The 23,661-nt window shown below is 33.5% G+C and overlaps 1 protein-coding gene across 5 annotated transcripts; it reads left to right on the top strand.

Annotated features, from left to right (window-relative positions):
- Positions 1-8,596: 8,596 nt before the first annotated feature.
- On the top strand, positions 8,597-21,350 carry LOC142617923 (autophagy protein 5). Of its 5 annotated transcripts, none has more exons than XM_075790896.1 (8): positions 8,597-8,785; positions 8,901-9,028; positions 10,455-10,521; positions 11,405-11,494; positions 13,578-13,665; positions 17,135-17,233; positions 18,967-19,098; positions 20,743-21,350. In XM_075790896.1, the coding sequence occupies exons 1-8, from the start codon at positions 8,684-8,686 to the stop codon at positions 21,057-21,059; spliced, it is 1,023 nt and encodes a 340-aa protein (XP_075647011.1). In that variant the 5' UTR covers positions 8,597-8,683; the 3' UTR covers positions 21,060-21,350. The 5 variants fall into 5 exon arrangements, with proteins under 5 accessions (XP_075647011.1, XP_075647010.1, XP_075647012.1 ...); XM_075790895.1 differs by having other exon boundaries at positions 17,132-17,233; XM_075790897.1 differs by lacking the exon at positions 20,743-21,350 and adding an exon at positions 19,705-20,732 and having other exon boundaries at positions 17,132-17,233.
- Positions 21,351-23,661: the final 2,311 nt, after the last annotated feature.

Raw genomic sequence — 23,661 nt, 5'->3', positions numbered from 1 at the left:
GCGGCATTGCCTACATGAGTAATTGGAAGTTCAAAACCATTTCCCAGAGTGACTGTCTTAGTACCATTAGTTGGTGCTGCTGTAGAGTAGACAGATTGGGTGTGAAGTGGTCAAATGCACTTGTGTCAGTAAGCCAGCCAGTACTCCCTTGAGATTGAGAGGAATTTGCTGGCACAGATAGATGCAAGCCACAGATACGGCATACTTAGCTCAAAGTCTGTCTAAGACACGTTTCATGCATTTTCAGAGTTAGCAATTTACTGCCACTTAATGCATGTGTAAGATTTGTTTGGGAACGACTTATTTAGCTGAAATTGAAAATTTCATACACACTCATAGTACATAAACCCCAAATTCTATCATTCAATCATCAAGAATCAAAATCTCTCATCAAGGAACACTAATCCTAAGTGTCTTCCTAACATCAAACACAAAGTAAGGGTCATTGTAATAGCAACCCATTTTAGTCTAATGAATTTCTGATCCATACCCAATTTGTCCCGTACCCAATCGGGCCAAACCCAAACCCATTTGACCCGAACAGTTTGACAGTTCTAGTTTAAGGGCACTTTTCTCCAATACACTTTTTTTTATATGTTTTTTTACGCTAACAATGATCTCCAAAGCTTACTATTCCCTCGAGTGTTTCTTTTAGTCCCTTGTCCTTTTTTTTTAGTGCAACACCCTTGTCCTACACCCAACAACATAACAAGAAGGAATACCTTAAGTTGGTTTCAAGACAAGGTTTCTTATAAAAAAAAGTCATGAATCCTATGAGACCGTATGAATCACCAAAACACTTCTATTTCTTTGAGAATTTCTCTCCAACACATTTGTCTAGGGATATTTTCTCGAGTTACATCTAGTTGTAGGCTTCCTAGTGTGTCCCTCCTATATATGTGCATCATTGCAAACGTTACATTACATTTAGGAAGTGGGGAAGGTGAAGTATTGCCACCAGAATCTTTTCGAATTTTATTTCTATCATTTATTTATAATAAAAAATTTTAATTAATTCTCATCTAATACAAGTCTACAACCCATAAATTTTTTATTTATTATTGTTTTATAATTAAAACCCAATTCCAATTCCATTTATTGTTTGTAACATTTGGATCTACATTCACACCCATAACGTAAAGGATCGTCGATATGAGATTGAAAATCTTTTTCAGTTAAGCTATACTCATGCACACACGAGCTTGTTACCAAACAACCCAGAGAAAAAAATTAAGGTAGTGGCAAAGCAAACCAGGATGCCATTTAAGAACCTCACAAGTACGCTACATATACGATATCATTGATCATCAAAATTAATCATGACTAAATTTTAAAAAAAATTATATATAAAAAATTCCGTAAGAAATATGTATTCAGAAAATGATAAAAATGAAATATTTTTATCAGTACAAATTAAGAAATGATAAAAATGAAATACTGTCGAAGTAGTGTTTTTTTACTTTCTATTTAAAAAATTAAATTGAAGTTGCTCCATCTTTTGCTCAACGAGGCATTGAGGCCTTCAGAAATGTTGATCTTATATATCTCACTCCTTCTTTGAAATGCAACAAATAACATAATTATCCTGTACAATAACAAAAATAATGAGATTTAGGACCCATACGATAATTAATTGAAAAGCGAAAAAAAAAAATTGTGATATAACAATTGTCACAAGAAACAGAGCAAGGATGTTAAACAAAGAAGGTAACTTATAAATACAAAATTTTGAATTAAAAGAACATTTAGTAAATTTGGACAATATGAAACATTAAAACCAAAAGTGGGTCACCATAATTGTAACCAAATAAAATGGGAGAGCATAAGCATTTAATTAAAGTCGGACTCATTATGCTTAGAAGCTAGAACCCATCAGCACCCAATTCTTAGAATATGTAAATTAAAAAAGCCACGGTGTTGTTCTCTCACACACATTAATAACTTTGAACAATGTTTCTCAAAAAAAAAAAAAAAAAACTTTGAACAATATGCAACATTAAGCAAGAATCATTAAAAACCAAAACTGGGTCACCATTATTGCAAACCAAATAAAATGGGTGCTAATTACTATTGCAGTAACAAATAATATTAATTATCAAAAAGTAACAATTTATATCACACACTGTGTCCAAAAGTCCCAGACCACAAATTCGATCACATTAACTAAAAAACGTGACCCCCCAGAGTCCACTAACAAGTAAAACCATGGAGTTCCAAACAAACATTAGTTAAAGTTAAAACCCCAAAAATCAAAAGAGTCGTGCTAATGAATGTCTTAGAGCATTGGTTAATAATCCATTTTATGAAAGTTTTGACATCGCTTTTATGGAAAATAAAAAAACTATCAAAACATCGTTAGCATTTCCCAAATCAAAATTGGCCACTTGAAAAAACTGGTCAAAACCTCACTGGTAGAGTCACATAAATTCAGTGACTGAAATCTAAGTTACAAATCAATAAATGAAGGAAAACCCATTTTAGTACATGACCCAAAAATCATAATCCTGTCCTAAATTTATTAACTTGGAGACAGATACAATCCCCATATATATAGACAGAGAGAGAGAGAGGTTTCAAAGAAAATCAAGAAACAGGGCATCAAGAAAATCAAGAAACAGAGCATTAGAATGGATATTTAAAAAAAATCAGGAAAATCAAGAGTCTTACATGATTAGCCGTGTTTCCATACACTCCATCGAGCCGGAATTCATGCATGGTCCATCTTCCCATGCCGTTGAAGCCATTCTTGGCGACGAAAGTGAAACTTCTCTTTGACCCATATTGTGTTTCGTTAAGAAAAAGTTGTTCATCCTTTTGACATCTCCAAGTTCCACAGTGTGTAGATCTCTCAATTCGCTTCCCTTTGGGATTCTTCTTCTTCAGTTTTGCGTAAAAATAGAGACGCTCCATTTGGGTTTCTTGAAAGACTTTGATCCATGCGTTAGGATCCCCATAAACATCACATTCAGTGATATAATTCATTGAATCCTCAAACATTGGCTCTCCATTGACCCTGTTGAGAAGATAGTAGAGAACAATTTCTGGGTCTGTGGGACCAAAAACAACACCGGGTGGCAAGTCATACATGGCTAAAATCTTGAGCACAGATGTATGATTAGAATCTTGGTGGTGTGTTAAAGAATGTGTTCAAAGGGTTTGAACTTTTGAACTTCGAAAAGCAAGCAATTTTTTTTTCTTTTTTGGAAACGAAAGAGCAGATAATACTGAAGCTAAGATAATTAATGGAAAAAGACTAGGATTGAGGTTTCCGAATACTAAAGGGATTATTATATCAGAGATACAGAGAATGCCGGTTTGGGGATGTTTAGGGGTAAATGGGTAATTACAGAAATAAACTTCCAACGGTCAAAATGGTTATGTAAGTGGGAGTGGGACAGCTAAATATAATTTCAAATTTTTAATATTAAATCTGGGGTTAGTTCATTGACTTGATGACTTGTTTAGTTAAGTTGAGTCTTGAGAGTTGAGAGTTGAGAGTAGAGAGTAGAGAGGCCAATAGGAATGGGAGAGGAAGAAGATGAGCAAGTTGGTGATAAAGAGGTTATTTTCATTTATTATTTTCCAATGACACATATGACTACCAACTCTTTGTGCACTAATTTTATGGTATTAAATTTTTTTTGAAATATGTATGTATTAATTTTAAGATAATACTTATTGAACACAAAATACATCATTCAACAATTTTAAAATTTAAAATTATGACTTCAATTAAAAAACAGGAAGGTGTAAATTGTGTATAACAGTTTGTGAGTAATAACCACAACCCTTAATTTTACTGTGCATTTGACTAAGGGTCTAGGATTAACTCACAATTTATGGTTGAAGAAAGAAATAAACTTTGTTCAGGTATTTTATCAAGCTTGTTGGTGGCAGTAAAGTTAACTGAGGCCCACATTTGAGTTAAACATCTCCCATTTTCTTCTTCTTCTTTTTTTGGGTTAAACAAGCACGTATGAATTTTTGCACTTGAAGTGCTTCTTATTCACATGATTTTTTTTTTATTGACGGATGATATTCCACTGTTTGACACCAACCAATAATTTGAGCCCAATTCCTATATATATCTCATGACTAATAATTTTCACTTCTAACATTTACTATTGAATTTTTCCTCCGCTTTGATCCTTTTGAGACCCTCTTAATGGCAACTTCTGTGTTGAATTCACTAAATAATCCCCTGTAAACGCCTCTAAATCCTCCTTCAGCAAAGTTGCTTTGGAAGTGGAGAAGCCAACACTAGCCCATTTGGGCAAAATTTTATGAATATGTTGAGAAATGAATTACCCAGTTTTTACAAGTTTGTTCCTTGAATTTGTGTCAATAACAGACTTTGTTTCGATAATCATGAGTATTATTTATGCTTACTTTTCTTGATTACTCTTGCTTCTGTTTAGTTTTGGAGCTCCAACTTTGCACACACATGCACACACATTCCTACTATATGCACGTACAAGTTTTCCTGATGTTTATGATATGAGGATAATGTCAGATTGATGGATCACAGGACCACATGATCCTCTGTCCTTGTGCTGTGCTTACCCGAAACTAATCATGTGTTTGGCCACTTGTGCTCCTTGACCCTCAATTTCAAAAACAATATACATGGGTTAAGGCTAGGATTAACCCTGCCTTTTCATATCTTCACTCTGTTCTAAAGGTTGTTGGCAGTGCATCATGCTCTGTTTTGGACAAAAGGCCGAGTTTGAGCCAATCATGGTTCTTCTAATGTTCACTGTTCTTATTTAATGTCTCAAATGGGGCGTGAACAAAAAGAAATAAATGATTAACTGTACATTGATAATGCAACTGCACATTTCTATACAACTGCCTGATGAAGATAATGCTCAGGATTCGTTAAGTTCTCAACTACCCAAGAGAAGGGTATTTCCATTTTGGGTTCAATCCCTTGGATACGGACAAGCTTGATTTCAACATTATCAGATGGATAGCAAGACTCCACATTTTCACTCAAATATTTCTCCTCTCTTCTGAAGGAACCGTCTGTTCGTTCTCGTCTTCATCTCTTGATGATTCCTCATTTGTTGAGGATTTGTTTGGAAAATATTCAGGAAGAATACTTTTTACTGCATCTTGTAAGGTGAAGTAATTACCTGCAGTACAAGAAATTAAGCAATGAATAGTCCTGAAGATGCTGAAACAGGTTGGCAGGTCACCACTAGATAAGATGTTCATGCACCAGGATGAATGTTACAGTTAGAAGACTAGATGAAAACGTTGAAAAGATCCCAAAAAAAAAAAAAAAAAATCTAATAAAGTTGAAAAGATAAATCTTCCCCTCCTCTATTATTGAAAATCGAGTAATGTCGAGGCCCACATTTGAGGTTTCATTCATAGTACGATGCCCATATGGGCTCTACAAGGCATAGTTTTCCATGGAACAGCATGTAGCAGGGTCCACCAAATATTGTGCCTTTTCCCTTTTGTATGGACAGATTGTTTTATCTCTTCATTTTTTTTTTCTTGGACAAGGATTTCCTACATACATGTTTGTAGGAGTTACTGTAGACAGTGTTATGTGGCAAGTTGTGAAGCTAATATCTGTCCTGGACCATGTGCATGTCACGTGACTAGCCAAAGTTACCAAATTCACTTAACCACAGTTAGCACCAGGCCACCAACCCTCTCTCTCTTAACCAACCCAAGTAAAATAAAAGCCCAACCATTTCTCTCTTTGCCAGCCAGCCCCTCATTCTCTCTCTCCACCACCGTTCGTCGTTGCCGCCAATTCTTGGCAGCAACACCATCAATGAGCTTGACTCAACTAAGCCATTCTCTCTCCAATTACTCTTACTCTCTTGCAAAAATGGAAAAAAAGAAAAGAGGAAATATTTTCAGATATGAAAAAATTCGTGACTCAATGTGCATGTACAATACTTAGATCTGATTACTAAGTGGACCACATCAGAAATTATAGCCAAAAACAACAAAGACCATTTTTTTATATTTGCAAAGCCACAAGGGATTTAGAGCTTTAGAATGAAGCAAAGTGGTGTATGACAAAATCACATACGATTTGAGACACATAGTGCAAGTATATGTGTGAAACACTTAAATTCACTCATTTCAGTCATATAATGCATGCACACTGTAATATCTAATTATTATTAGTATTATTATTATTATTATTAAACAAAAAATAGTTTATTGTATTAAAATAACACAAAAAATAATAAACAAAATTTTTAAATTTCTAGAAACCTTAAAACCATTTTGAGACTTTTTTTTTGAGAAAGAAAACCATTTAGACTTTAGCAATAAACTTTTGCTTAAGGCATTTTTATTAATTATTGTAACATATTCAAAGCATGTTACATGACATAAGGATAATAAAATGAAATGAAAAAAAAAAATTATTAAAAAAATTGGTGTAGCTTCCCAATTTTGCAAACTTTAGAGTTATCTAAACAATTTTTAAAAGTAAAAGGCCTTTTTAATTTTTTTTTTTTCCATTTTAAATCAACAACTTTGAAGAGTAACATAACATATTGCAAAAATTTGAATAAGGTTAGAGAGCTAGATGAGACATCTTTTTTGGTGATTTTTTTACAGGCCTTCGGCCCAAAACGTTAAGGCTGTGGAAATTTGGTTCGAAGACTTTGTGACAAATCTAGATAATATGTATTGTTTTTAAAGGAACCGATAATATGCATTGTTATTTGGACTAGATAACAACTTTATTTTTTTTTGCTGAATAGACTAGATAACAACTTAACCATTAATGTTGTTTCTTTCATTATTATTACTAGTCTCATCACACGTGCATCGGGCGTGCGATGAGCCTTTCTTTTTTAGCAAAAAAATGCGTGCAATGAGGGTTTTGTTTTTTTAGCAAAAAAGATAAAACCTGTGTTTTTATTTTATATATATAATTTTTATTTTGAGAATTTAATTTATAAGTGGATAAAACAATTTGAAAATTAACAGAAGAGTAATTTTATTTTTTAAGCAATATTTTAGTGGGAGTTAGAGTTGCTTTTTTACCGGATTGTCATTTAGTTTTGCCCCTACTTAAATACAGGGATGTAGGGGCATTTTTTAACTAAAAAAATGAGGAATCTAAACAGAAAAAACCCTTAAATAGTAGTATAGATTATTATTTTGGATTTGCTCTTTGTGCATGGGTTGGTTCTACAAACGGATTCACTTATCTGGAGGAACCATACCCAACTTCTTTTGAAAGGTGAAGCCCTATGGGCCTTGAAACCCCAAGATCCAAACAGCCTTATATCTAGCCACGGCACTTGGGCTTGAAAAGTCACAAAAAAATGCCCCCACAAACATAAAACAATAAACAAAGTGACTATTTTAAAATCAGAATCAAATTAAAATAGATCAAAATGAGAAATTTCAATCTTAAATTACCAACATAAAATAATAACCCAACTTTTAAATTTCAAATTTGTAATTTCACTCTTTATAATAACGTGAAAAAATTAATGAAGCTTATATATACAAATTGGGTAGGGAAAAGCTCTTCCTATGATTCCACTTACTTTGGAAAGTGGTAACTACTATTTCTTATTTTTCAAAATTTCGTATGATTATTATTTTTGAAGGATATTCTGTAGATGTTTTAATAAGTTAGGATTTAATAAATTACATCTAAAAAAAACTAAATAAGTGATTTTTATTTCTTTAAGAAAAAATAGGTGAAAAATCCAAGTCATATATACTGATTTCAATTTTGACTCATATTGACAAAGAAAATAACAACTAAACTAGAATTAGATTTTATTTGATTTTGACCATTAAATTTTGTATTATTTTTATTTTAATACTTAAGTTTAAGATTTTTCATTTTGATTCATCAAATTTGCTTTTATTTTTTTATTTTTCAAAAAAATTTTAGTTAAATGTCCCTGACCAGTTTGGTCTACGAGCGCCAAGGGCTTTGTAGTTGAATTGACACCTCGTCATGTACAAAGTATTTGAGAGTTTAGGGAGGGAAAGAGTTCGAACTGTTGGGTTAGCAGCATATTGTAATTATCTCTGAAAAAAAAAAATGGCCCATGAGAGAGAAGTATTCATGCAGTAGACTAATATCACGGGTGATGCTAGGGACACATAAAATGATATAACTTGTACCACAATTCGTCTATGTGGTGAGTTATGAGTAGTAGATGTGTATCTCCACATGGACTCACATCATATCTCTACCATTTATAACTCGCCATGTGAGCAAGTTGTGATTAATTTCTGTCACTTTCATATGAACCTTATTATATTTTATTTACTAATCAAAGTCAATCATATGGAAAATTATGACAAAATTTGTGTTTTTTTTTTTTTTGGTACTAAAATATTTGAGGGAAAAGAAAAAACGCTGACACTATTTTGTTGGCACTTTTTTTTAGAAGAATTTTTTTTTTTGTTAGCACTTAATAATCAAATCAGTCATAAAAATGAAAAAAAAGAAGAAGATTTTTTTTTAAAGTAGGATCAAATTTAAAATAATCCATATTATAAAAATAATCCCAATTTAAAGAAGCAAAATAAAAATAATCCCAATTATAAAGGTACAAAAAGTGTAATTTCAATCTTTCTTTAATAACGTGAAGAGAAAACAAAAGAAGCGTAGAAAATAGAAATACAAAATTGAGCTTGGAAACTGAGAGAGAGACGCAGAGATTGGGAAAATATGGAAGAAGCACAGAAGTACGTATGGGAAGGAGCGATTCCGCTTCAAATTCATCTCCATGAATCCGAAGTCACCACTCTCCCTACTCCTCCACCCGCACTGGTAAATTCCTATTCTTCAACAACAAATTTTCTTAATTATTGCTTTTTTTTTTTTTTTTTTTTGATTTTCAAAAGCTCTCAAAAAAGTAAAAATTATTATTTATGTGAAATTTCAGATCTTGGCTCCTCGAATTGGATACTTGCCTTTGTTGGTTCCTCAAATAAAGCCTCATTTCAGTAACGCGCTCCCTCCTGGCTCCCCTGACACCGTTTGGTTCGACTACAATGGCTTGCCCCTCAAATGGTCTGCCTTTTTACTTTTTAACTTATTTTTATTTAGTTTGGGTAAAAATATATCGATAAGGGAGAGTGTCTGCACTAACTGTAAAAAGTGATTTGACTCGAGGTTTTACCCCGTCAGGGGGAATAATGATAGTGTCATATAAAGTGGCACAACTGGCACAGGTTGTGTCACAACTTGCTCATGTGGCGAGTGCATAACTCCGTCGGGTGGTCCCATTGGCCCATACCTCGAGGGGATCCTTGTTATAAATTAAAAAAAAATAAAACAATTTGTGACAAAAGTTGATTCAAGTTTTTGCTTCTGGGCATGAGTATAAATTGTTTTGCCCATCGAGGGGAATGCTGACAATTAGTTCTGGCGGGTGGGATTAGTTATCGGTAGGTTTTGCTGAGTAAAAGAATTTTATTTAGTTTGTGGAATTTAAAAATATGTATTACAATGAATCTGTTAATAGGTATTTATAGGTGGCTAAATGCTAAACTAACAATCGAATGACCTTGCTTGTACTTGAAGTAAGACTTGGATTACTTTACTTGCACTCAAAGTAGAATTAGATACAATAAACACAGACAACATCTTAGTCCCTGACCTCTTTAACAGGAAAGTTCTTTTGTAGTCTTCAAAAACTTATGGATTTACTAACTTAGTTATTCTATAGCCTTGTCTTTAAAATGGAGTTCCACATGGCTTTGTCAAATTTTTCCATGAAATGGCAAGACCACGAAAGGACTAACTTGATATGATTTTTAGGACTATCAAATTACATAGAGTACAATAGAGCCTGAAACTATTTGTTCATCAAGATTGGGAATGTTTTTACATTATATAGTACTGTGGGTAGCTAATACTGTAATATTTTTTTGGTCGATATTTTTAATATTCACCATTGAATATTGTACAGAAATTTATTATTACGGTTTAAAACTGTTAAATGGGTTAACTATTACAACTACTGGTGCCTGTTCTTGCTACCATTTATTGCTTTCATGTGCTATAAAACAAATGGGGTGCCTGTATTTTTGTATTTCTAATGAATCTGAAAACTTTTTGATACGATATACTAGCGTAATGTAGCCACCTCCTCACCTTATAACTTCTAGTAGAAAGGTGGAGGGTGAAGTCGAGAGTTCAAGATCCACCGGGTGCATGTGTACCTACTGATAAAAAAACAAGAACAAAGAAAAAAAAGTGTAATTTAATGAACAAAAGAAAAATAGGGATGTATGCTCTGTGTTATATACAGAAGATATTTCTTTTTACTCTGTATGTCTACATAATTTTCATATTCTTATATGTATGTGAGACAGCTGATACTAGCATCTTGTGTTAGTAGCATACTTATTTGATCCTATATATAAGTTGTATTTTCTTTCATTATCTCACAGGTTTAAAAATTTTGTTGATTGAATTTGTCTCCAATTTGTAGGTATATACCAACAGGAGTTCTTTTTGACCTTCTGTGTGCTGAACCAGAAAGACCTTGGAATCTAACGGTATGTTGATGGCTTTGGTATTTTCATAATTTGAATTGCCATTGAAGTATGAGATAAGGCTCACTAAGGACGAAAAAGAGTCTGAATTTGTCTTTGAAGTCTGAGCAATTGCTATGTGATGCTTGTAGCTGCTTTGATTTACTGGTCATTGTTTAAATTTGCTTTATGTTATTTCAAATTGAATTATCCCTGGTAGGTTAAGAATGAAAAGGTAAATTATGAAACAAATTTTGGTCCAAAACAACCAAAAATAGTTGTGGATTCATATAAATTTGATAACGGGACACATAATGTTATTTCAGAAGCTGCTTTCCTATATATAATATGGAACCAGATTTCCCCATTTCTGTGAACAACAAAATATTTCTATTTTTTTTTATGCAATATGAAATTCTGGGAATCAGCCTCCCTCCCCAAAAATGGGGACAAGGATTCGTACCAATTGCCTCTCTCAGATCCCACAGAAGTGGGGAGCCTCATGCACTGAGTATTGGGATTCATTCACTTCCCCTATACATTTTAACCTTAAGAAAAACCTTGAAGTGAGAAATTCATTTTAGGATTTTAAGGAAAAACCATGCAAATATGTGTTGATACAAATAAAGTTACATGCATCAGTTTCCTTTATTTATTAAAGTAGATGAAATTGGATGATATAGACTGCCATGTCAAGACAAATTTGATATGATAATAGCAACGGAAAATCTATTAATTATGTTTCTTATACAAGTCAAGGAATATTTTCTTGACAGACTGCATGTTTCGGATGATGGAATAATCTGGTTCTTTTTCTTTTCTATTAATTTTTAATTTTTTTTTATATCCATTTCCCTATGCAACATTTTTTATGTGAAATTTCTATTTTTGGATCTTCTTTCTACAGGTACATTTTAGAGGATACCCATCAAATATATTAGTCCCGTGTGAAGGTGAAGATAGTGTAAAATGGAGCTTTATTAATTCTTTGAAAGAGGTCAGTCTATAATTGTTGGATTGTAATAATTTTGATGTAATTCACCGTGGCATCAAAATATGGAAATTTGCATATTAATGGGAAATAGAAGAAAATGTTTGAAAATGGGATATAATTGTTGAAAATGTTTGAAAATGTGATGGGGCAATACCGAATGGGAAATAGAAGAAAATGTTTGAGGTACTTATTGCATATTTAGCCTAAGCAATATTGATAGTTTCCTAGCCTGATCTAGGTTGTTAGGTATTGTTCTGCTTGACTGGGCTGCTCATGAGAGAATTTTGAAGTCTGATAATACAATCCAAAGTTCATTTAAATTATGAAGAGGACTGAACTTACTTAATAATCATTATTTTCTTAAGTTCCAGTGTAATAATGTATACACTTTACTTTTTGTTCATTTTATTTTTTTGATTGGTAAGTTTATACACACGCCCAGTTGGTTTTGATCCCAAAATCTTACCCTTCATTTCTTCTGGGGGGAGGAGATGCTGTTTGAGCTAGAGCTCAATAGAATTTTTTTTTTTTGGTCAACCTTTACATGGAACTCTAGCTTCATGCTAAGAAAAGTTATTTGAGATTATAATGGTGGTTTACAAGTGATGGCTTTTTGTTAGGTTATTTGTTGGAATAAAATGTCAACTTAGGCCTTGGGATTTCTTCTTTTGTTTTTTTTTTGTTTTTGTTTTTTTTTTGGGGGTTGGGTTGGAGGGGGTAACTGTGCTTATGTTTGTGGGCAGAAATAAAATTAAGCTCTCTGACTCTTTGGTTCTGATAGAGTTTGCTCCTTTCAGTACATGCTGGTGTATCCCTTCAAAATAGGGCTCTATTTTGTTGGAATTTTTTTTTAGATATCAGTTCCCTTCACAATTTGTCCCTATCGTGTCTTGAGGTTGCTTGTTTTAAGTTTCATTTCATAAACCTGTGTGTATTGCATGCCTCTGTGTGCTTATAATATGTTGTTTCCAATTAAAATAAGAGATCCTCTTTACTAACCCAAAAAAAAAGAAAGAGTTATCCTCATGTTGATATAGTCTCTGTGAGTGGGGTTCAGTTAAGGCTCTACTTTGGGTAGCCTTGGGACATTGTCATCTTCTACCTTGGTTGTGAGGATAGGTTGGATAATTCTAACTGGGCTTTTTCTTTTGGCACCCGCTGGGGATAGGAGTGGGGGAGGGGTGGTGTCTTGCAGAACACCTATCAATATCAATATTCATTGAGTAGCATCTTTTCCTGGGTTAGTTTGGGTGCTTATTTTCTTCACCGTTGTCCTATTCTAACTTCCCTTAAGTTTGTTCTGCTGTTTGAAATACTGCATGCAGTCATGGATAGGCTTATCCTGCATTAACTAAGATGATTTACGGTCAGTAAAAATCTTTTCATTGCTCTTAATTATTGAGATAACAAATTACAAGATACCAAGCCAAATCCAATGTGTTGCTTTGGTGTATGATCTGGCTTGAATATTTTACATAGGCTTTTGTTTTATGGTCCTGAAGTTGACCTTTCATTAATGTCTGGAATTGAAACTGAAATGATTTCGACCAAGTGCATCTTCTTTTACGAGATTTGAGAACTCAGTCCTTACAGTTCTAATGCATCTTATGATTATTACCACCCTAATCCCCCTACCTTTTCATACAAAGACCTAGGCCCTATTAAAAATGATAGGAAAGAGTGAAATAGGTTTACTTGACGACCTAGCTATTGCGGAGAAAAATATGGTGAGAGTATTGAACAATAAATCTGTAACCCAGAAACCGAGGTGCAAAAATTTTTGTTGATGGAATGCAGCTGTTCATTTCTTGTTAATTGTCTTTATTTTTTAATATATATTTTTATTATGATTGGAAACTGTAATAACATATCAATGGAAAGGCCAAAGGGTAGCACTATTCGCTAGGGATCACGCCTCATGAAGTGGATGTCACTAGTTCAATCAAATCTCCCTTTCCCCCTCTCCTTGGGGCCAAACTTATTAAAAATAAAAATCTATCAATGGAAATGTACAAATTTTTGAAGTTGATTGTTATGTACACCAAGAAAATGATTGTCAACAATAATGTTTATTTCTGACAAACAGGCAGCATATATAATCAATGGAAACTGCAAGAATGTCATGAACATGTCTCAACCTGATCAGGTGGAGCTTTGGCGCTCTGTTTTAAATGGTATGTCTGCTAATTTCTAAATAACTAGGAGATGATACATATTTTTTCCCACATCTTGATGCTTTGAATTGATGCATAAATGCTAAAATGAAGGCAAATTTGTATATCATTATCAACACAATAGGTGAAATGTAACACTATGAACAATGAAGTGCCCTTTGCATGATCCTAATGACAGGACCGAATTGATATAATCTGAAAAGCAACAACTTTAAGTAGGACCATTTTTATATTCAAATATCGATTATGTATTCAATTTTTTATTTATATCTATATATCTAATTATTGGGTTGGGATAAGGTGTATATGCCTATTGCTAATGGTGGTTTGGTTATTAGGAAATTGACCACTTTCAATAAAGCTTTACTAGGAAAGTGACTTTGGCGTTTTGGAATCGAGGAGAATAGGCTTTGGAAGAGGGTGGTAGCTTTGAAATTTGGGGAAGAATTTGGGGGGGGGGGGGGACCTCTAAGTTGGGAAGGGGTACTCATGGGTGTGGTTTGTGGAGAAGTATCCGAATAGGTTGGGAAGTTTTTAACAGAAATGTCCAGTATAAGGTTGGGGTGGGGGATAGAGTGAAATTTTGGACAGACAGATGGTGCGAAGGTCTTCCTCTCCATTTGACATTTCCAGTCTTGTACAATTTTGCTGCAAACAGAGGCATCCGTAGAATCATCTTTGATATGTCAAGGAGCATGGGATAGGAGAACTTGGGATGTTCGTTTCATTCGGGGTCCTAATGATTGGCAGGCAAATGTGGTGGATGATTTCTTTTGATTCTTGGCATCCAATTTACCTTCAATGAATGATGGTGATCGTTTGAGATGGAAGTTGACAAAAACCGGGGATTTTACTATCCGTTCATATTATCGTAAGTTATATGGCTCTTCTTCCGTTGTTTTTCCATGGAAAAATATTTGGAAGGTTAAGGCACCCCAGCGTGCCTCTTTCTTTGTTTGGACAGCCGCATGGGATAGGATCCTCACGGGAGACAACTTGAGGCTTAGGGGCTTTGACTTCATTGACTGGTGGATTATGTATCGGTGCTGTGGTGAAATAGTGGATCATTTGTTGTTACATTGTGGAAAAGCTTATCGGTTGTGGTGCTTTGTCTTTAGGATTTTTGGGATTTCATGGGTTCCCTCATGTACGGTGTTAGATTTTCTATTTAGTTGGTGGAATTGGTTAGGGAAGCATTCATCTTACATTTGGAATCTAGTTTCGTTGTGTTTGATGTGGTGTATTTGAAGGGGACACAATTGGTGGACGTTTGAGGATTTGGATAGATTTGAGAATCAATTGCTTGCTCTCTTTTCTGATTCCCTTTTTGATTGGGCTAGGGCTTTGGGACTCACATCTAGTGACTCTCTTCCTCTATTCCTTAACCCTCTTCTTCTTTGTAATTAATGCCTTTCTATGTTTTTGCTTTTTCATCTTTCTTGTACTTTTGTTATGCTGGTGCTAATTTGCATTTAGCAGTTTTTTGAATATACTTTTTCTTACCTATCAAAAAATTTCTATTTAAAATTCATTTTTCATGCTTTTTTTACATACAAAATTATTATTTAAGTGTTAGTATTTAAATTTTGCTGACATCATTTTTCCAATTGTTAATTTGTGTAATCCGTTTAATATTCTTGTGATGTATTTGGTTTTAAGTAGGATTTTATCTATTGTAATTTTGAAAAACTTCTTTTTTGATAATCTAATTGTTAGATTAAATATTGGTGGTAAAATTCTACACATGCATTATAAAAAATATCTAATCTTTATATCATCAAGAATTATTATATTACATGTTTGAACATTGTTCTAATTGTTTCCCGTGTATGTTTTATATTATATAATTTCATTATCTTCTAACTCTTTTGATAAATTTCTTGTTCATTCGTGAGATTTTTATCTATATTTTTAGCAAAAATTTATTTAGAGATGTTATTTGAGATCAAATTATTATTTTTATTCTTCTCTCTCTCTCTCTCTCTCTCTCTCTCTCATATTTTTCTTTAAGTTTTTCATATCCAAATTGCTATTTTCTAAAAGAAATTTATAATAAAAAAAATACTAATACAATATAAAATTATAATATGAAAATTTTAAAATAAATTTCAATGCATAGAATTTATTTTATTAAAGATACTATTGTAGTTTCACTTAACAATGGAATCACGCAAAAGCCCCAACCTGCTCAAGTAAATATGAATTTAATACATTATTTGATCAATTAATTCTAACCAAACCATAACTAATTTTATGTAGATAATTAAAATCATGGTTCAAGCATAAAATCTTTTAAAAATAGATGAAAATGTACTACTTTTTAAAATTAGGAATTTCAGTTTACCTTGGGTAACATGATGCGTTGTGAAGGAAAGCTGAAACCTAATTTCCAATTTTGATTTTGGTGAAGAGAGAGATTTTTTGGTGTGTGGCCATGTGGAAGATTTGATTGCTAATGTTGACAATCCATTGTGTGGGAGATTGGCTTACAAAAAGTGATTTTTGTGTGGGGCATTAAGAGTGCGGAGAGAGCTCACAACCCACATTTTTTTAATTAAAAAATCCTGTTGAAACTGATTGATGACGCACAATTTGGGAGCCTATGCATAGAGCTGGCCCTGCCAAATGATTCAAGCTAGTACCTTGAGTTGCTTAGATTCCAATAATTCACCCGTTACTTTATCATGTACAATTCATATCATTGCCAGTGATTCACAGATCGTATATTTTAAGCTGCCAAGTACAAATGATGTTACTTGGTGTCCATAAGATGTTGGCTGCCATAGACAAGCTTGTTCCAGGAGCCTCAGCTACTCACCCAGAAATTAATAAGGTTATCTATTACCTTTCAAACTTTGTCCTATTAAGAAATGCACCTGTTAGTATGGGCACGCCGTAGTTGTTTAGACATTTCATATATAAGTTTGCTGTCTGACCATTTCTAAAAAATTGAAGGAAATACTTTTCTTACAAATGACTTTTAGAAAATTACATTACCAAATGAGGTAGAAAGTAGAAACAGATAAAAGCCGCTAAGAGTCTTGTAGCTTGACTAGCACTTCCTGGCGTTTGCAATGGAGACATTCAAGATTTAAATCCCCTAATCATTAAATTATCATATTAAAAAAAAAAAAACAGTTAAGCCCAATCTAAATTTGCTTCTATTAATTTTATTTATTCATTGTAAAACAGATAAGCCATATTTGTTCATTGTTTCTCCAAGGAAAAAAAAAAAAATCATTGTAGCACAAAAATTATTTGACTGATAAGCATAAAAATATTTTTCATATTATAAATTTGATTATACTTCTTGGGATTATTGTATTTTGTATTAGTTTTTTGAAACACAAAAAAAAAAGAAGTTTTTATATTTCCTCAAAAAGCATTTACTTTGGGTTTTGAGCACTGAATGCAGCATTTTCATTAGCTTGTTGAGCTTTTCAGTGTGTTAACAGACATTGTATAGCAGGTAATTTGGAAGCCTACGTACGTATATCATCTAAACTTAAGCTCGGAACAGTTGGAGATGAATACGCAGATGGTGGTGGACAAGGACAAGTCAAGACAGGTGAGCAAAGTCTACTGAAAGCACATTCCAGTCTCAGTGCTTCACTGTAATTGATATACAAACATGTTAAATAATGAAAAAATAAATGTCAACGAATCATTTCTATGTTTCCATGAGCAATAGATAGACTTAGGTAGAGGAAGACCAAAAATAACATTAAAGTACATGTCAATCAAGGAAGTAATAGAAAGTATAACTTTAGATATAATAAGAATGGAGGAAAAGAATACATGTGGCCAACCTTAACTAATTTGTTGAGAATCCATATCCAACCCCAAAATTTTGTGATTAAAGCTTTGTTGTTGTTGTTGTTGTTGTTGTTGTTCTTGTATGTAGCATATTTTATACCCTTATGTTCTAGGTCCATCAGGTAATGATGGTAATTAGTTTATACGGAGCTCACCTTATATCATGTTCATAAGTTAATGGTTTTGAAAGATTTACTTAGGTCTATCTAATGTGCAAGATTGAAATTGTTAGAGAACTGAACATATTGCTAGTTTTTGGCGGTGACCAATTTTTAAACTATGTAAACATATTATTTTATTCAAGCAATATACTTTCATATGAGAATAAATCTAAAACAAACGAGTGGACCATTACTACAGCTAGTGAGGGAGGATATCTATAAATTAGCTTAGTTTCCTCAAGTTACAAAATCAAAAGAAGCCAAACCACTGACATACTTATGTGAAAACCTAAATACTATTCTCAATATCGATTAGACTAGGCCAGTTTACGTCTCATGTAGGGGAAATGAAGTAAAACTATCTACTTTTTACTTTTCTTGATAGTCTAATTTTTACGAGACTTTGTTCTTCCTCTGAGCCTCTGTGCCCTCTGCTTTGTATGAGCCACTACACCAATAATCCATGGTTTGCTTTCTCTGTTCTTTATTTTCATTTAGGTATCCTTATTTTGAGTCTTTTTCTCTTTCTGGGGTTTAAATTTCTTGCACATAGTTCTTCTTGGGAACCCTTTTTCCTAGGAAATGGTTTCCAGGATTTTATCTGTGCGTATATTAAATTTAAAGAAATCCTTTCTGCTTGAGCTCTCTCCTTCTCAATGTCCATGGAGATGTGCTCCAATGTTATTGGATTACATTTTGCTTTCAAACCCATTAAGGAACCTGTCAAATTATTTTTTTTACGAGCTTCTGGCAGTATGGTTGATATGGTTTGAATGCTTATGTTTAGTGACTTTGAAAATTGAGCTATAACCACTTTTTCAAAGTTGTAATTTACTTGATAAAGTCTGCCTTTTACAACTACTTTTTCAAAACATTTATTTTGTTATGTTTTTAGGGACAAAGTTTGGCTACAAACTAGTTTGTATTTAATAGCTACAACTCCACTCAATATTTTTTGATTGGATGTAAATTTTGACTAATTCACCATTGAATTGCATTTTCTTCTTATATATTTCATGCTTGCAAAATTTTCAAAAGATCAAAGATCAATACTATGTCAGCAATCAAATGTTTAAATTTTGAGTTTTTGTAGTCTAAAATTATGCATAAAAGATAAGCTTATGAATCGAATAGTAAATAATGTCCGATTGACATGAAATTTGGCATGCATGTTAAGAACTTAGAGAATATGCAATCCAATTGTTAGATTTTCAAAATATGTAGCCATATTAATTTTTTTAGTGGGAGTTGTAGGTGTTACTTCTTTCCTATTTTTTCTAATCTTTGCTGTGAATAAGCTTATGATTGTTGGAGCTATTATTAGGTAGAGTTCCAGTTCGATTGTATGTTTGGAGTGTCAGTGAGGATTTTGATGATCTAGAAGATGCACCTCAAATTGATAGTTGGGACAAAATTTCTTACATAAATCGGCCTGTTGAGATCCATGGAGAAGAAGGTAAGCAGTTCCCTATTGTTTGAACAATTTGTTTGGAGTCTGTAAATGTGGTGAAAATTTGTTGCGTTTTCATTCTGTGTTTTTAGTTTTCTTATGCAATAGATTGTAACAGGAAAAAAGAATTAATCATCTGGATAGAATAGACTACCTACTTTTATGGCTAGTCGACAGAGAAAAAAGTAGTACACAATTGCTGTCTAGAAAATTGATATATCTTACTGCCAATTAACCACCTTATGTGAGTGTTTTGGTGATTACATATGAATTATACCCCCTGTTAACTGTAGTTCTATACCTGTGTTTTGGGCTTTACCCATACTCTTTTTCCTTGGTCATTCTTTATGTGAGCTTTTGGGGTTGATTATGGATCCTCAACATACTAATTGGAATTGACTGCAAGTATTCTTTTCTGCGATTTTATCCTATCCATATTCTTGTCACCTCTTTAATTAACAAGTCCTTTTCTTCAATATTAGCTAACCCTATCTTTAAACAAATATCTTATCTTTCCTTGTATTTCCACTTCATCTACTAGGCACTAACATTAACTCATGAGTGCCACCCCTCTCAAAATATATGTCATAAGAATTTTCTCCATTGCTGCAGACAACATGAAGAAGGCCACCCTTGGTTTTACTCAAACACTTCCAAGAGAAAGCACAATTGCCTCCCAATCACATAGCTTTGCAGTAACTTTTCACCTAAAACCCCTTTTTGAAGAAAGCCACAACATCTTGTCCTCATCCACATGGCTTGCTCAAACAATAATAAATCATCGAAGAAGCAAGCCCTAGATTCAAGTCCCTTGTTGGTCCTTGTAGATCCCTCAAGCACTAGTTCTTAGTGGATAAGGAGCCACATAGTGCTGCCCAGGTAGACAGTTGCTGCAGCTGATCATTGCCCTTGATCTTTTTTATTCAGCACCAACGAGGGCCCCCAAAAAAAAAAATCTCAATCATGAAGCTCTCTAACAAATGAGGGATTTACTTGAGCAAAAAACGAATAAGGGATTTAATACAATTATATTGTTTTTAAATTGATTTAGTATTTAGTAGTTGTGTTTATGATGTATCGGCTGAGAAGCTATAGACACTTCAAAACCTCCCATTTTGTGTCCATGTCAGACATACCAGTGATACTTGTACTTATTTATCCTTATTGTGTTGGGAGGAAATTTAAAAAAAAAAATTCTTTTTGTTTTTAGATATGATTATAAAGAGTTGGACAGTTATTATTAATTTTCAAACTTAAAATGAACATGAAATATGCCTATAAATAAATAAAATATACCTAAAAACATGTATTAATCAATCGTTGTATCCCCACTGTGTTGTGTCCTAAATTTTCAAGAATTGATATCCCCTTGTAATGTTGAATCATGATTGGATCATCTTTCTGGCTCATGTTCTGGTTCAGTTTTTAGAATATATATTAAGCTTAATGAAATTGCAGATAATAACTGGTTTAGGAGAATGATATTTGAGAGATGTGTGTCCGATTCATTTCCTTCTTTTTATCTTGGTTTTCATCTAGTCTTCTAACTGTAACATTCATCCTGGTGCATGCACATCTTATCTAGTGGTGACCTGCCAACCTGTTTCAGCATCTTGAGGACTATTCATTGCTAAATTTCTTGAACTGCAGGTAATTACTTCACCTTACAAGATGCAGTAAAAAGTATTCTTCCTGAATATTTTCCAAACAAATCCTCAACAAATGAGGAATCATCAAGAGATGAAGACGAGAACGAACAGACGGTTCCTTCAGAAGAGGGGAAGAAATATTTGAGTGAAAATGTGGAGTCTTGCTATCCATCTGATAATGTAGAAATCAAGCTTGTTCGTATCCAAGGGATTGAACCCAAGATGGAAATACCCTTCTCTTGGGTAGTGAAGAACTTAACGAATCCTGAGCATTATCTTCATATTTGTGTGTGCCTGAAAGTTCCGCAAGTACTATAGATAACATTTATATTTAAATTGGCCAATTAAACTGGGTCATAGATGGGATGGCCAACCCAAATTCTTTTAATTTAATTATCAAAGTAGGCCACACAATTGGAATAGCATTCTCCTCATATTTATTCCTTCCCAGAGGTACCTATGATCTCTACTTTATCATAGGGAGAGAGGCACACTTGTCTACAAAAGCCTATGTTGTTATTTGGTGACCACAAAAGCAATTGCATTTAATTTTTTTGTATAGAATTGTAAAGTTGCTTTATCAATGTACAGTTAATCATTTATTTCTTTTTGTCCACGCCCCATTTGAGACATTAAGTAAATAAGAACAGTGAACATTAGAAGAACCATGATTGGCTCAAACTCTGCCTTTTGTCCAAAACAGAGCATGATGCACTGCCAACAACCTTTAGAACAGAGTGAAGATATGGGAAGGCAGGGGTAATCCCAGCCTTGACCCATGTATATTGTTTTTGAAATTGAGGGTCAAGGAGCACAAGTGGCCAAACACATGATTAGTTTCGGGTAAGCACAGAACAAGAACAGAGGATCATGTAATCCTGCGATCCATCAATCTGACATTATCCTCATATCATAAACATCAGGAAAACTTGTACGTGCATATAGTAGGAATGTGTGTGCATGTGTGTGCAAAGTTGGAGCTCCAAAACTAAACAGAAGCAAGAGTAATGAAGAAAAGTAAGCATAATTAATACTCATGATTATCGAAACAAAGTCTGTTATTGACACAAATTCAAGGAACGAACTTGTAAAAACTGGGTAATTCATTTCTCAACATATTCATAAAATTTTGCCGACATGGGCTAGTGTTGTTTTCCCCACTTCCAAAGCAACTTTGCTGATGAAGGAGGATTTAGAGGCGTTTACAGGGGATTATTAAGTGAATTCAACACAGAAGTTGCCATTAAGAGGGTCTCAAAAGAATCAAAGCGGAGGAAAAATTCAATAGTAAATGTTAGAAGTGAAAATTATTTGTCATGAGATATATATGGGAATTGGGCTCAAACTATTGGTCAGTGTCAAACAGTGGAATATCATCCTTCAATAAAAAAAAATCATGTGAGTGCTTGTTTAACCCAAAAAAGAAGAAGAGAATGAGAGATGTTTAACTCAAATGTGGGCCTCAGTTAACTTTGCTGCCACCACCAAGCTTGAAAAAAATGCCTGAACAAAGTTTAATTCTCTTCAACCATAAATTGTGAGTGCTTTTTTTTTTTTTTTTTTTTTGAGAATCATAAATTGTGAGTTAATCCTAGTCCTTTAGTCAAATTCACTATAAAATTAAGGGTTATGTTTATCATACACAAATTGTTATACACAATTTTACGCCTGTCCTATTTTTAAATTGAAGTCATGATTTTGAATTTTAAAATCGTGAAATGGTGTATGGTGTGTGCAACAAGTATTATCCTAAAATTAATATATAAGTATTTCAAAAAAATATTAATACCCATAAAATTAGTGCACAAAGAATTGGTAGTCATATGTGTCATTGGAAAATAATAAATGAAAGTAACCTCTACTCTCTACAATGAATTGGTGCACAAAGAATTAGTGCACCAACTTGTTCATTTTTTTACTCTCCCATTCCTATTGGCCTCTTTACTCTCAACTCTCAAGACTCAACTTAACTAAACAAGTCATCGCGTCAATGAACTAACGCCAGATTTAATATTAAAAATTTGAAATTATATTTAGCCGTCCCACTCCCACTTACATAACCATTTTGACCGTTGGAAGTTTATTTCTGTAATTACCCATTTACCCCTAAACATCCCCAAACCGGCATTCTCTATATCTCTGATATAATAATCCCTTAAGTATTCGGAAACCTCAATCTTAGTCTTCTTCCATTGATTATCTTAGCTTCAGTATTATTTGCTCTTTCGTTTCCAAAAAAGAAAAAAAAAATTGCTTGCTTTTCGAAGTTCAAAAGTTCAAACCCTTTGAACACATTCTTTAAGACACCACCAAGATTCTAATCACACATCTGTGCTCAAGATTTTAGCCATGTATGACTTGCCACCCGGTGTTGTTTTTGGTCCCACAGACCCAGAAATTGTTCTCTACTATCTTCTCAACAGGGTCAATGGAGAGCCAATGTTTGAGGATTCAATGAATTATATCACTGAATGTGATGTTTATGGGGATCCTAACGCATGGATCAAAGTCTTTCAAGAAACCCACATGGAGCGTCTTTATTTTTACGTAAAACTAAAGAAGAAGAATCCGAAAGGGAAGCGAATTGAGAGATCTACACACTGTGGAACTTGGAGATGTCAAAAGGATGAACAGCTTTTTCTTAACGAAACACAATATGGTTCAAAGAGAAGTTTCACTTTCGTCGCCAAGAATGGCTTCAACGGCATGGGAAGATGGACCATGCATGAATTCCAGCTCGACGGAGTGTATGGAAACACGGCTAATCATGTAAGACTCTTGATTTTTTTTTAATATCCATTCTAATGCTCTGTTTCTTGATTTTCTTGATGCTCTGTTTCTTGATTTTCTTTGAAACCGCTCTCTCTGTCTATATATATGGGGATTGTATCTGTCTCCAAGTTAATAAATTTAGGACAGG

This window comes from Castanea sativa, chromosome 11, assembly GCF_040712315.1.
Source record: "Castanea sativa cultivar Marrone di Chiusa Pesio chromosome 11, ASM4071231v1".
Lineage (NCBI taxonomy): Eukaryota > Viridiplantae > Streptophyta > Magnoliopsida > Fagales > Fagaceae > Castanea > Castanea sativa.
The sequence above is the reverse complement of the archived record's forward strand: the minus strand, read 5'-3'. Positions and strand labels throughout refer to the sequence as shown.

Coding starts and splice junctions, on each gene's coding strand:
- LOC142617923 (XM_075790895.1), top strand. CDS start 8,684: ATGGAAGAAGCACAGAAGTACGTATGGGAAGGAGCGATTCCGCTTCAA. Junction 13,666..17,131: donor TTGGCGCTCTGTTTTAAATG/GTATGTCTGCTA, acceptor GACATTGTATAG/CAGGTAATTTGGAAGCCTAC. Junction 19,099..20,742: donor TGAGATCCATGGAGAAGAAG/GTAAGCAGTTCC, acceptor CTTGAACTGCAG/GTAATTACTTCACCTTACAA.